Genomic DNA, 13243 nt, shown 5'->3' with positions numbered 1-13243 from the left:
TAATTGTGTGTTAAACCACAATCTTTAATATATAGCATAATAGACCCAGATTCTTATCTCCTTAACTAACCTAGGTCAGATTACTGTGCATTCTAGATTGACCGACTTTGTTTCTTTCCTATCTCACGACTATGGCGACTTTCTCACAGTGTTTGGCTTATTTTCCTATCCTGGATTGTTTGCTGTCCTACCTCTCAGCAACGGATTCTTCTATTGTACTCGGCCTTATCGGAGTTCTCTATACCAACGACAATAACGCATACAAAAGATATGTCGATGTTTTTAGAGACATCCCTGAGTATGCCAGTTGGATCAAGCAGATGTTGTCAAAAGGTCACACAGTATTGCTTGTAGGAAAGGACCTGGAGGCACTTGAGTTGTCTTACAAGTACCCTCTCTGGTACTGGAGAGAACACTCTCGCAGTGAGGTGAGAAGCTTGTGGCTCGTGGCTCTCACCACAAAAATGCGAAAGGATAGCCTAAGGAAGACAGATGCAATTCCTGCCATAGACGAGAGTGGTGATATTTTCGAAATTCCCGTGTTTGACGAGGGCTATCTGAAGTATAGTCACATTGGAGGGGGTTGTTCAAATGCGCTCTGCTACCCATTCACGTTATCAATGTCCTACAACATGCCATTACCTCTGCCATGGCTCGACTGTGCCTACGACATGATGCAGAAGCGATCCTGGTACACGATCTCACGAGATAGCGATTCAAATATTGATCTCGTCTATCTTCCTAATTACTGCGCTCAGGATATACTTTTCGACGAAGCGACGGAAGCCTCCATGCCGTACTTTACAGCCATATTTGGCTGTCCGATACCCTTCAGCGAACCAATTGCTATCCCGTACATCAACCTAAGAGATGGAAAGGTCCGAGTCAGTCTCACCGATCCGTACATAGGTCAGGGGATAGAGTTTCCAGTGGATATAGAGTGGACTGGCGAGGATTGGAGTGAAGAATCGGATATGAACAGCTTTGTTTTTGCCTTTTATCAACCTCGAGTTCATAGACAAACTATAGGGCTCTGCCGGTACAGCTTTATGGCTATAGAACTGGAAGGTCTTGATCCCGACGTTAATAGCATCGAGACTTAAACTCCCGAGGACAACTCTAAATAGCAATGATGTTATATAGGGTTAGGATAGACAATATAGTAATAGCCGAAATCAGAAGAAGCCTTGGTACTCTAGAGACAGTTTCTAAGCACGGAATAACTTCAGCTCGTCTACTACGTTGCTTTTGAAGCTGTTGCGAATGTTATTTAATTCGTGTCCAAGGAAGACAGATAAATCAGTCGCCATAGGGTAAGGGTAATCTCCAGTATTGCAGGCCGGAGATGCAAATTCTCCAACATGTCATCAGGACTAAAACTCATGCCGTATCAAGGCCCTTCCAATGGCTACCTGTAAAACCTGTTTAAGGCCGCAATAGGAAGCAACACACAGAGCATTGCCTCCCTCCTCGAAGTCAAGTTGGACACCTAAGTCGATGACCAACAGATCTGTGGATTCTTTTCTAGAAATTATAGAATGGTTTTTTTTAAAGCACAGTTGGCCAATATTGACGTTGAGAGTTTGCAGTAATTCGTCGATTCTTTCGTTATCATCGTCATCAGCAGCTTTATGGGTGGGTGTCACTTCTAAGTCCTCCAGTCTAGTCACTATTCACCTTCTCGAAAAAGCGCAGACAGGCTCACGATAGTATAGGTTATGTCTTTGCTAGACACAGTGTTGTAGTGTCCCGCCTTTGTATGCCTTCGCAGATGCTCCTGGGTGTCACCAGTCACGGTCTCGTTATTACGCCAGAAAGGTTCTGTGAGTGACAGAGCTGTATTAAACTTAAGGGCTCTGACATTCAGTTCCAGGTGGTAGAGTTAGGTTAAGTATACTTCAAAAGATAAGCAGAGGAGGTTAAGAAAAGGACAAAAGAAGGAGAAAAAAAGAATTGGTGAGAAACCTGCTCTAATAAATAGGGGTCCTCATCACGTGAGGATGGATATCTTCTTAGTAGAGTTTGGGGGGGTTAAGCCATCACAATACTAGCACAATATAGACGCATTAGGTCCTGCTACACCAGCTATAGATAATCTATACTCGGAAACGTTTTATAGAAAGCTAAGGTGGCCTCTGATTTTGTCCGAAACTATAAAGGTTTTACGTAGCACTTTTCTCCGTCTAAAAAAGCCGTGCTTGCTGTTGGCGCATGCAGGGGTATAGAAGCCGCACCTGATAATGGAGGGGCCGAAAATTGACAATAGCGCCAGGGTCACATATAAGAATCAGTTTGCGAAAACAGATCCTAGCTTTAGGCGAAGCATAAAGACCAAATAAGAGCCATTGTGATGGCAACTCGAAAGGCTCGTTGTATCCATTTCTAGCCTGGATAGGACAATGACCCAATTTTCGTCCTTTTTGGAGATGGCGACTACAAGAAGGCAGAGCAATGCAGAAAGAGAAAAATGGAGGACTAAATGCTGCGAGGCGTTATGCAGTCACATAAGTGCGGTTCAAAAGATACCGTGTAGTGTGTAGACTAACTCTCACAGATTCAAGGTTGAGTCTTAGTATTGAGCCATCCCAAGTCAGGCTGCTACCTGTTCGAGAAGATCCATATCGTTGGTCTATCGTCCCTGGTAAGGAGTACCTGTTTGAAAAGAACCTCAGCGACCAGTCCACCAAGATATATAAAGATCTTTACCAGGGGATCAACAAGGACTTCAAAGCCACGAAACCGCCTCCATCACTATTAGACAAGCTGCCGCAAAGAGACAATGCTGTAAGACCTATTAGATCTGCTCATCTTTCACATATTGACATGAATAGAGCACATCTCACCAAACAACTATCCGAGTCACATCACAGATCAATGAATTGCAGGTGCAGAAGGACTATGCCCTTCAGAGAATAAAACTACTAGAAAGTCAGCTCCAGGAAGAGTTAAAACGCAGGGTAGGTCTGGAAGAGAAGCTCCAGGTAGCACATGAAAGACAACAGTGCTTAATGAGAGAGCTGCAAAAGGCAGAAAGACGAGAAACATACTTTCGGAATGCGGCACTTGACTATTCCCAGGAGATAGCGAAGGTTGCACCGGCTTTAAGGAAGTTAACTGAGAAGACGTATTTCACAGACGATGGATTTATTTGATAGCTCTATGGAAACCTGCTCAGGAATTGAGCTGGTGTTAGTAGATGACGAGAAGAGATTGACACCTGACAGACCAGGGTCCGGTTTTGATATCGCATCTTAGCGTTATTACATGAGCACTAATTAAAGTCATTTAAATAAAATCCCATTGTCGCACATATGTTACTGCTGTTGTTCTGGTTAAACATATCACTATGAGCAACGATTTAAGCCACTTAACACGAGATATACTGCAAATATTAGACGACATGATGCCACAAGACACTTCCAAGACGACCAAAAGCCTGACGATTGAGATTGGGTTATTGAAAGAAGACATCGAGAAACAGAATGCCCGGCTTTTGGCATCTAGAGCTCTTCTTGAGGAAATCATGGACATCATTCGAATCACTACCAAAACAGCAGAGCTATTCAAGAGACAAAACATAAATGCGGAGAGTGTCTGGGCTAGCTTCTGGGGCATTCTAAAGGAGTGCGATGAAGCAATTTTTGAAATGGATTCAGTTGGTTCCCGCGATATTTAGCTAGCTGTAAGCGCCATAGTCCTCTTATGTTGTTAAGAATCAGTTAACTATCGAGGCATTTCCATTCCGGCGTAGAGCGTCCAGCATTTCTCTGATGAACTCTGTAATTTGAAGGTTCCTTGCGGTCTGTGAAGCCTGCCACTTCTGCAGTTCCTCCATCTTGGTCTCAAGTTTGGTGATTCTAGCCTCGAGAGATTGTGGGCTGGCATGATCCTGGCTGGGCTGACCAGAATCAACTACTATTTCTCGTTCTTCCTCGACGTACGTGACGCCCCCATCTGTGAACTGGCCGCTGTTCAGAATTCGATTCTCATCTTCTGTATAGTCTTCGAAGGTAGAAAGCCCCATCTGGAGGTCCATCCCGGGATCAGAGAGAAGTGTGCCAGAATTTCCAGTTCCCAGCACTGGAGGAAAGTCGAGTTCGGTGTTGACATGATCATTATTAACGTGATCGGCTATACCAAGTGTGATTCCCTCAGTATCTACCATATTCAGCTGATCTATGTAGGACAGATCAAAGTTGTCCGAAAAGCCTTGCAGGAAATTAAGACCTTCCTCGTAAAGTCCGAGGGGACCAAAAGCCCCATCGGATGCGGGTTGTTCGGTGGTGGTTGTCGTCCACGGCGAGTCAGTGGGGGCAGGATCTGCAAGAAACGTAGGGCTAGAAGACGCTAAGACAAAAGCTTCGCAACTCTGCGCGAACGAACTGTCGCTAAAACTCATGGCTAATGTAGAGCTGTAAAACCAGATACAACGGCAAGAAAGGCATGCGAATCTGCATTTGCTTCTGAGGACTTTTGACCTTAGGCCAGGTGGCGCATGCGTTCGACCGAAAGACATAACTTTTCACTGCCAACAGCTTCCCTCCTTGATCTTGTTGGTTTTGAGTCTGTTGGTTCAGCAAATTGTTGATCCAAAGCCAACAGGTTAATGATACAAGAGAGCATGGGTACATATTGCGATCCCACGCAGCTGTTTTCTGTACCCCTAGCAGATTCCAAACATTGAAGTGTGATGACTACTGTCAATTTGGTGTCATTGGCAAGGCGCTCAACGACGACAAACTTGTTTAATTGGTGGTATCAACTGATCGGGAACATCAGACTTTGGTGCTTCCCCTAAATTTTCACCAAGACGTGATCAATATCGAACCCCTTGTTCAAATGCCAACCAACACAATAAAATACACTAATAGAACATGACCGGCAAGCTCGGGGCCGTTTTCTGCCACCCTGGTCGCTCACCACCGGGAATAGAATCGGCATCAAGAACCGCTGCCAACAAAGAACATGGCTTGTAGATTGCATCTGACCACGTAATATATAGTTGAAGAACTGCTTGTCGTTTACAGCCAACTTTACAACCAGAAACTTACCCTTATCTACCCTTTCATATCATTCACGACTCGCTTTGCAATGGTATAGTACTTCTTATAATGGAAGAAGAGAAGAAGCATTCGAATTGACCATTGATAGGAGTATCAGCACCAACTGGTCACCGTCCCTGAGAACTCCATAGTGAGAACTTGGCAACAGCCAGCGCCTGTGCAGCAGCAATCGTCACACCCGGCTTGCTTTGTGTCTCGACTGGCAGGGGAGCTTCTCCTTTCGCGTACTGATAACATGAATTTACGTCATATGAGTACTCAGTTACAACAGGATGTTGGTAGTTGGCGGCAAGAGTATGAAAAACTTCTTGTGGAGTACTGGAAGATATCCGAACACAACGCTGCTCTTTTGGGTCAGGTTTCACGGCTGAAAGAGCAACTCCGGGCGACTAGATCTAAACGAGGCAACAACAGAGGTCGTCGCGACGACGGCATTGTCTCGATGCCCATTCCGGCAGGAAGCAGTGATATCGATGGTTCGAATGAGCAGGAAGCTGTTGGTGATCAGTGAAGTGAGGTCAGTGCGCACTAAGCTGTATTCATAGTTCGCGTAAAGTTTAACAAGAATCGTTTTGGTTGATGACCCTTGCCTCCAAGTCTCGTGTTCACTTCTACCTTGCATTATGCAAGGTTCATAAAGCTGATCCCTGCAAGGTGGATTCCGTGCCTTGCTTTAACCCGCAGTACATCGCGGAGAACAGAAATCCGAGGTTCAATACCTGTTATACCCTTGTATATATAGAGTTTGTCTTCAATCAGGCGTCCGCCATGTACTGCGAGGCATTGACTCGTTCGTTTGCGACTGGTGGAGGTGCCGCTTCTAGCACCTTCCCTGCTCGCGATGATGTAATTCCTCGGACAGGATCGGATTTGACCTGACATGCATAAACCATTTAAACTCTTCGACATGGACTTGTTCTTTTTCTCACCCTGCATAGAGCTACTACTACTGCATTGTTTAAGTTGTATAATTACTCCGCAATGTCTCATCCAAAGGTCACTCGGCGCAAAAGGCGCACTGAGACATTAAAAAACAAAATGAAGCAATACTCACATATTTTCAACGTTAATATTACCGTCATTATGCAAGACAGGTCGACTTTGCAAAACCAAACTTTCACATTCTCACCTGATCACGGCTGGGCAACCGTAAGTGCAACAGGACAGGCTCTTAGCGTTAGCTAATCCAGGTATCGTAGACCCCAAGTCACTCAACTAACTCCCCAGATCGACCTGAGATAGTCACTTGGCCAGAAGGTCAAAATTTTGTTGAGCGATTAAAGCAGAGATTTGAGCAGCTCAACGTCGAGTGCCCCCCTTGAAAAAGCTCGGAGAATTTCTTAGCCCTCCAGTGCCAGTTGTCTCCACCCTTTGTCATTCTCTAGAGCCACAGCATAGAATAGTGGGAGATATCGTTGCAAGAATTTAGCATGATGAACCTCTATAAATATATCCACATTGTCCTCCTTTCATTTCTCTCCCTCTGCTAAGAAGACAAACATGCTATACAAAGTCTCCTTCGCTTAGAAGGTCGACTGCAAGTCAGTTCCCGCACTCTCTTCTTGTGGGTTCGCATCCCAAAAACAGCAGTTGTAGATCCTCTCTCAATGAGATTCGTGATATCGTATGGCGACCCACTAATTGGAAAGGCGCGTAAGCTACCCTCTTCCTTCAGTTCGATCAGCAGGGATTTATCTGTCATAAATTCAAGGTGCTGCTGAATATTGCCATGCTCGTCTGTTTCTATTATCGATCGACAAGACTTTCCGTTGATATATACTTTTGACCGGCGTAGCTTCTTGGCTATCTTTGGTAACGCTGCGTCCCTACCTTTTCGAGTGCAGAGTATACTACCCTTGACATAAAGATTCGACCCGCTCTTTTGAGGCAAAGCGGTCAGCTCAAAGTAGAATAGAGTTGCGAATAGGTGGTAAGCAATTTCTGGCACAGCTCCGAGCAGTATATCGTCCCGGTACACCATGGATACGAGTACAGGCATTGATGTAGTGTCGTCAATAGCGGGAGGATTTGTGATAGTGAGGTCCAGCCTGTACCTGCCACAATTCCTACCGGCGTTGAGATTGGCACTTGTGGCATCGTCCCAAATCCTTTGTCCTTGCATTATAGACATGTACGCGCGTTTGAGTCGCAGAATCCAGCTGTCAGTGATAAACCTTGACTCTTCGTCTCTTAAGGGAGCATTTGGTGACGTTCCGGTCCCTACATTCAAGACGAGGTCTGGCTGCGCGTTGCCATTCCACGCCGCAAACTCCGCTAACGCGATCATAAGGGGGTTGTTTGCTAAAACCCCCGCATCCTGGAATGTCCCGAGACCGGCAAGATATTTTGCTCGTTGGTATCTAAAAGTAATATTAGATTCAGCCTAGCCGTCAAATGTGAGCGCATCACTAACAATGGTGCAGCTGAGGCACTTCTTCCGCTGCTAAAGAATTAGCCAGTACTTTTTGTAGCTTCTGAGGTTAGCCACAGCTTACACTTCCCATGTCTTGATATTTTCTGCCTCTGTCATAACCCTATAACCTCGTGTCTCTTGCTTTGAGCTGTTGTAGTTCGTGAAAAGGCAAAGAGAAGAAGGGTATTTGATAGTGGCAGCCGGAATGCCAATTTTGGCTCCTATTCTCTGCGCATACGCTGCTTCAGTAAAGGCCTTTTCACCAAATACGCTCTTCAGCGCAATCTCAATGTCGGTTTCGGAGTACAATGAGTCGGAAAGAATGGCCCGGATCCAATTCATGCCAGGTACGGTTGCTGTTGTTGGAGGACGGAAAGCAAATTTTGCCAGCTTCTGAAATTCAACTCCACATCGTTCTACCGACCATCCATTGGCGAACATTGCGAGTACTATTAAAGCTCCTAGTGGCAGTCAGTTAGTATGGTTCCGCGCGCCGGAGTTGTTTAATCATGGTAACATACCTGCGCTTACACCGTATGCCATTGTGAAGAACTCTTGTATCGGTATAGGGAGATCAAGCTGTTGTTGGACCTGACCTAGGATGGCAGGAGGTATTATTCCACGAACGCCACCCCCATCAATACACAATATTGAGTGGCCGGCTGTAGGCGGCCGAATACGTACCATCAAGTCTACAACATCGCCATCAAGCAAACAATGCTTGAGGGAAAAAAGATAAGGGTCAGCTGGTTCCGATACGCCGAACATCTGAACGCAAGTTTCACAGATCCAATGGCCACATGATAGTTTGTGCCTCGGAATCTGTGTAAGACAGGAGAAACAAGTTCTGTAGCTTTTGATGTTGGCCCAGCGATCCGAGTGATCGATCAGCACAGATTTGTGTATGCATTTTGACGACTCGCCTTGTTTAAGGCGGTTGAACAAACAAGAAAACCCGTGCACAATTGAAGTCGAAATCCCGCTTGGCAAAAGATGTCCTTCATTTCGATCGACGGCAGTCGCCTGCTTGCAGGCCTCCGTACAGATATCTCTATATAAGCTTTGAAAGACATCTTCGGGGTTGAACACTTCAATATTTAGCATAAGTTCTTGAACTATCTTCAGGAACTTACAATGCATATCAGGAAGATAATGGTCACAAAACAAACTAGACGCAATTATGGGTGAAGCAAAGGAGATGAGATCTTTCGGCGAGGGTATATGACTCATGAATTGGACAATATGGTCTGCTAGCTCAGTTGAAACTGGAATATCGCGCCGAGCACTGCGAATGAGATCGATGGGTTGGTGGTACAGGGTACCTGCTGACTCAAAAGCCCTTTCAAACAATGCGTTCGTATGCTCGACAGACAACAGCAGTCCGGATTCTCGGCGTCGCTGGCGAACCACAGCGAGATGCTCGCGGAAGCGAGCCTGAATCAGTGCAGAAGAACTTGAATCAGCGGTTGGAAGAAACCAAGAGTCAGTGAAGTAGAAGTCCAATGAATTAGAAGTCAGCGCCGTGATTGTTGAGGTAAAGAGGCGCTCTGCTACAGCCGCAGCATCTGGCCGCAGCAAGTGTTTCTCACAGAGAAGAACCATCAATGATGGCTTCCAGAGGGGACCATTCTGAGATGGCCAAGTGGCGATCCAGCGCGCAACCTTGGTCAGGTCTGAAGGTCCATATGAATAGAAGCAAAAGATATCCACAAATGGATACAATAGGCGAGAGAACAGGAGCCCATGAGACTGGGTATCAGACATTTCTCGCGACAGCGAGATTTCTGAAACTGATGAGCAACACCCAAACATTCTTTGGGAGTTACGAAGAGGCATAGTAGCGTTGGCGATCAGCACAGGCTCCTCATTTTCCGCTCCTGTATCAATATCCAAGCGAAGTCTACCAGCATATTGCCGACGTTTCTTAAGAAGGTTTTTCTGATGGCTGCCAAAGATGACATTGAGGCTCGGACATGGAATTTCAGGTTGAAATGAAGAAGTAAGCCGTTGCAGTCTCCCCGAATGATGGACTGATGGAACTTCCTGGGTAGAAACCCATAACCAATGGCTACAGTTACACCTGGCCATCTCGTTTGCGTGTTGGAGCGTTTTGTGACTTAATCTGGCAGGAGAAGCCTTAGACAATATGTACGCGAGAGAGATGACCCAGGCCCGGTCCTGTTTTGAACACCGCTGTCTCTAGGGCTTTGGTAACCCAGGACACGAAACACGCACCCATGGGTCTCCTGCCACAGTACATAAAGGCATTAGCAAGCCATTAAGATTATTATCAATGTTACTTTCAACAAGATGGACATAGAATCTGGCATAAAATCGCATACTTGCGGTATTTGTCATCGCCCTCGGTCAGATGAGTTCCATCGCCGTCACCCTGCTGGCCAGGGTTATCCTCGCACCCATTCCATCTGTCGCCGTTGTCGTCAGGAACAGCGTGGAGTTACAAATAAATTCCATGAGCGACCGGTTTGCCAGACAACACGTAAGAGTAAACCCGTGCGCCGAAGTGTCATTGTTGCAGTCAAGACCATCTGTCGGGCTCTCATGAGTGGCAACGGTCTCGATATCCACGTTCACCATCATCATTGGCACCATAGTAATGAGGACGATGGCGTGACGAAGGAGCGGAAAAAGCTCCTCCCAGGATCGATAGAAAATACTGGAGAGCGACGTATGCAGGTTGCTGAGCTTGCTGATGGCCCGGCGCCATTACCATGTGAGCTGCCTGCATATCAAGACTTGACCTACGGTCCATCGCAATCAGAACGGAAGCCAGCATTCAGATTTCATGTTACAGAGTACCTTTAGTTAGATGAGTTATATTTTATCACGATAAGCATTAAAGTAGCGCATGTGTTCCCGAGAAGCCACTAGTGACATTCATCAAGCTATACAGTATAGATTAGGATCAGATTCGCCCGGAGTCATATCAAGATAGCTACAGCGTAAGCACATATAACAGGAAATAAATATATTCAAGTATGATATACCAGATATCTAAGGGAACTACTACGGGACAACTCAATCGCAAGTACTGTGGTTTCTAGCACGATGTTGAATCTAATGTTGCTTGAGAAGCCGCAAAAACCAGAATTGATACAACAGCAGCATCGAGCCCATAAAAAGGCTACAGAAACCAGCAATACTAGCTGTTACTATGGCCGCCACCGACCAATCACCGTCTTGAGCGGTGTACACATTTGTGAGGCTGGTTAAAAGAGCCATTAATGCGTTAAGTAATCCAGGGCTCTGATATATCAGCACATGTTTGTTCAGCTGTAGGACATACTGACAGAAAGATTCGATAGACAAGCCAGAACCAATTGTGCTTGAGGTTCCACCAAGCCCAAAGGATACCTAGAATGCCGACAATGCAAGACAAGCTTCCAATGTATAGCAAGGGTACATTGCGGACAGCACGTTGGATGACACGCCCAGCCTGATTGTGATCCAAAAGTCTGCTCCGACTGATAGACGTAAATGTTCCAGGAAATACAATAAAACCTGCAAGTAAAAGCCAGTTGGAAATTGAAGCAAGAAAGTTCCAACGAAGAGGTACTTCATGCGACTCCACAACCATTCTTTCGTAGCTTGATAGGGATTCAGCCGGAAGGGGTACCTGAGCAGCCTTCAAGGCAACATCTTCAAGTTCTTCAGCTTTGCTCCGAGTAGTATCCATTTCGAATGAGATGGGATGTTCGCATGGAAGTATTTCCATCGACATTGCTATTACAGGGCAAATACGCACGCTTTTATGTTCCTCTCATGGAGTGTCTGGTTTCGGCACCCCTCGTGACCTATCTTGCTAGCTGCTGCCTGTCGACAGGGGTAGGCGTGCCGGTTTTGCGATTGATACATCTATTATGAAGTATGCTAAATGGAAGCTCCTTTTCTAATTGACCAACTTCTGGCTGTCAACTGCCAATATGGAATCTACGGATATCTATGGTATCTTCATGGGAAGTGTCATCCTTTTTCTGCTCATCTCTTCTTTCTCGTATTCCATTGCTCAAGTAGTATACAACCATGTCCGTCGTTTCTTTCTCCGTCAAATCTATTTTTCCCTCCTGCCCCGGTGGCTTGGTGGATGTCTTCGAATGTCAAGATACTGCGGATTGCTGATGATTATTTATGTCAACGCCAATGTATGCCTGCTTGTCGTTGACATGAAAGATGGCTCTGACTTCACACGAAGACTTGGAAGAGCTGCATTGATAAACCTCGTCCCTCTTTGTGCGGGTGGCCGATTCAACCAAATCGCACATGTTCTTTCAAGTCGGCCAGATAACTATCTCACTTTGCATAAATGCATCGGTCTGGTTTTCATCATTGAAGCTTCTCTACACTCCATTCTCTCATGGCTGCGTGGCGATATTGATCTCAGAAGTTGGCCAGATAAAGCTGGTTTAGTTGTGAGTGTATTACATATCCTGTACCAAGTGGATGGTTTTTCCAAACCCTTGGCTCTTAGAAGCTTTAGTGGTACTAACAATTTGAAGGCTGCCAGCTCAGTTGGTGCACTCGTATTATTGTCAATTCCTGTTCTATGGAAATGGATGTACGAGCCTTTATCAATATTACACCTCGCTCTTTCAGTCACAATGATCACTAGTCTCTGGTTTCATCTACCATCAGCAAGCATAACACAGATCCCTAGGCTCTACCTTATTCTCGCAATATCGATCTTTGCGTTGATCAAGTTAATCTTCTTTTTGAAACTCCTTTTTCTCAACGTCTCAACCGAACTTATTTCTACCGCTACTATTCAGCAGGTTGGGGAGAATGGCATAGAAGTCCGGGTGACTATGCCGCGACCCCTGAGGTTTCGTGCCGGCCAGTTCGTGTTCTTAAGTATTCCACGACTTGCCTTGTTCCAATATCATCCTTTCCAAGTGGCCTGGGAGTACCTAAGTGACAAAAGTGATGGCGGACGACAGGTAATTGTGATTATCATCCAGCCTCGTCATGGTTTCACTAGTCGACTTCGTCTGGCGGTTCCTTTCAAAAGATACACAGCCCTTGTAGAAGGGCCATACGGAAACCCTACCAAACTTGATCAATACGGAACTGTTTTACTCTTCGCTACAGGGATTGGCATTGCGGGGCAACTGCCATATATGAATGAGCAACTACGATTGTATAGAGAATGGCGAACGAAAACCCGGAGACATGTGCTGTATTGGGAAATTGATGCCGAAGGTTTGGTCTCCTATGTTAAGGCTGATTCAAAACTTACACTTTGTAGAATATAGGTACTGGGTAAACGAATGGATCAACGAGATCCTGTCATGGAATATCGATTACGTTAGTATCACCCAGCCAGGTCGTTGACTGCAAGTCATATTAATCTTATCACAGGACATCCAATTATACATACGAGGAAGGTTTCTGGCCAAAGACGCTGAGAGAGGTATATCTGTGAAGAAAGGAGAAAAGCTTAAGCGACTTACATTGAACTATGACACTATGGATCCACAGAGCCTTCTAGGGGATGAGATACGAAGACGCAAGAGTGGAAGCCGTATGCTAGTGTCTCGTATGCACCTCCCTGCAAAAGCCTTGATGAAGCTGACATCTTTAGTTTGCACGGACCCTATCACGGCTCAAGCAGTGACTAAAATTGTTCGTCCATTGCTTGGAGACGACCTTGACTTGGTAGAGTTGGACTTTTGTCCTTGGCCAGAGTCAAGACGCCGTAAGTCGTCACCGACAGAAGAAAAAATATAAGATCGCCGCAACAGAGAAATGA

At 45.6% G+C, this 13243-nt stretch overlaps 9 protein-coding genes across 9 annotated transcripts; 6 read left to right on the top strand and 3 right to left on the bottom strand.

Moving 5' to 3' along the window:
* Window positions 1-131: 131 nt before the first annotated feature.
* Window positions 132-1103, top strand: BKA55DRAFT_526456 (uncharacterized protein; the record flags this gene model as incomplete). The annotated part of the gene is made up of 1 exon (XM_046188842.1): window positions 132-1103. One exon carries the CDS (start codon window positions 132-134, stop codon window positions 1101-1103), a length of 972 nt encoding a protein of 323 aa, XP_046042945.1.
* Window positions 1104-2399: 1296 nt separating this feature from the next.
* Window positions 2400-3152, top strand: BKA55DRAFT_526370 (uncharacterized protein; the record flags this gene model as incomplete). The annotated part of the gene is made up of 3 exons (XM_046188831.1): window positions 2400-2508; window positions 2555-2784; window positions 2832-3152. 3 exons carry the CDS (start codon window positions 2400-2402, stop codon window positions 3150-3152), a joined length of 660 nt encoding a protein of 219 aa, XP_046042944.1.
* A 563-nt stretch (window positions 3153-3715) lies between these two features.
* BKA55DRAFT_545435 (uncharacterized protein) lies at window positions 3716-4399 on the bottom strand (the record flags this gene model as incomplete). Its single annotated transcript, XM_046190819.1, has 1 exon — window positions 3716-4399. One exon carries the CDS (start codon window positions 4397-4399, stop codon window positions 3716-3718), a length of 684 nt encoding a protein of 227 aa, XP_046042943.1.
* Window positions 4400-4874: 475 nt separating this feature from the next.
* BKA55DRAFT_545434 (uncharacterized protein) lies at window positions 4875-5574 on the top strand (the record flags this gene model as incomplete). The annotated part of the gene is made up of 3 exons (XM_046190818.1): window positions 4875-4972; window positions 5028-5094; window positions 5152-5574. 3 exons carry the CDS (start codon window positions 4875-4877, stop codon window positions 5572-5574), a joined length of 588 nt encoding a protein of 195 aa, XP_046042942.1.
* Window positions 5575-5990: 416 nt separating this feature from the next.
* BKA55DRAFT_583452 (uncharacterized protein) lies at window positions 5991-6481 on the top strand. The gene is made up of 2 exons (XM_046194216.1): window positions 5991-6212; window positions 6263-6481. The coding sequence occupies exons 1-2, from the start codon at window positions 6045-6047 to the stop codon at window positions 6383-6385; spliced, it is 291 nt and encodes a 96-aa protein (XP_046042941.1). The 5' UTR covers window positions 5991-6044; the 3' UTR covers window positions 6386-6481.
* A 68-nt stretch (window positions 6482-6549) lies between these two features.
* BKA55DRAFT_526364 (uncharacterized protein) lies at window positions 6550-9564 on the bottom strand (the record flags this gene model as incomplete). Its single annotated transcript, XM_046188830.1, has 4 exons — window positions 6550-7423; window positions 7559-7925; window positions 7998-8168; window positions 8610-9564. 4 exons carry the CDS (start codon window positions 9562-9564, stop codon window positions 6550-6552), a joined length of 2367 nt encoding a protein of 788 aa, XP_046042940.1.
* A 222-nt stretch (window positions 9565-9786) lies between these two features.
* Window positions 9787-10302, top strand: BKA55DRAFT_545432 (uncharacterized protein; the record flags this gene model as incomplete). The annotated part of the gene is made up of 1 exon (XM_046190817.1): window positions 9787-10302. One exon carries the CDS (start codon window positions 9787-9789, stop codon window positions 10300-10302), a length of 516 nt encoding a protein of 171 aa, XP_046042939.1.
* A 252-nt stretch (window positions 10303-10554) lies between these two features.
* On the bottom strand, window positions 10555-11074 carry BKA55DRAFT_598915 (uncharacterized protein; the record flags this gene model as incomplete). The annotated part of the gene is made up of 2 exons (XM_046196308.1): window positions 10555-10741; window positions 10788-11074. The coding sequence occupies 2 exons, from the start codon at window positions 11072-11074 to the stop codon at window positions 10555-10557; spliced, it is 474 nt and encodes a 157-aa protein (XP_046042938.1).
* A 376-nt stretch (window positions 11075-11450) lies between these two features.
* Window positions 11451-12825, top strand: BKA55DRAFT_526269 (uncharacterized protein; the record flags this gene model as incomplete). The annotated part of the gene is made up of 3 exons (XM_046188821.1): window positions 11451-11859; window positions 11935-12693; window positions 12740-12825. The coding sequence occupies 3 exons, from the start codon at window positions 11451-11453 to the stop codon at window positions 12823-12825; spliced, it is 1254 nt and encodes a 417-aa protein (XP_046042937.1).
* Window positions 12826-13243: the final 418 nt, after the last annotated feature.

This window comes from Fusarium redolens (genome assembly GCF_020744475.1).
Source record: "Fusarium redolens strain MPI-CAGE-AT-0023 chromosome Unknown BKA55scaffold_23, whole genome shotgun sequence".
NCBI lineage: Eukaryota > Fungi > Ascomycota > Sordariomycetes > Hypocreales > Nectriaceae > Fusarium > Fusarium redolens.
This window is presented reverse-complemented; position numbering and strand designations above follow the sequence as displayed.

Coding starts and splice junctions, on each gene's coding strand:
- BKA55DRAFT_583452 (XM_046194216.1), top strand. CDS start 6,045: ATGTCTCATCCAAAGGTCACTCGGCGCAAAAGGCGCACTGAGACATTA. Junction 6,213..6,262: donor CTGATCACGGCTGGGCAACC/GTAAGTGCAACA, acceptor CAGGTATCGTAG/ACCCCAAGTCACTCAACTAA.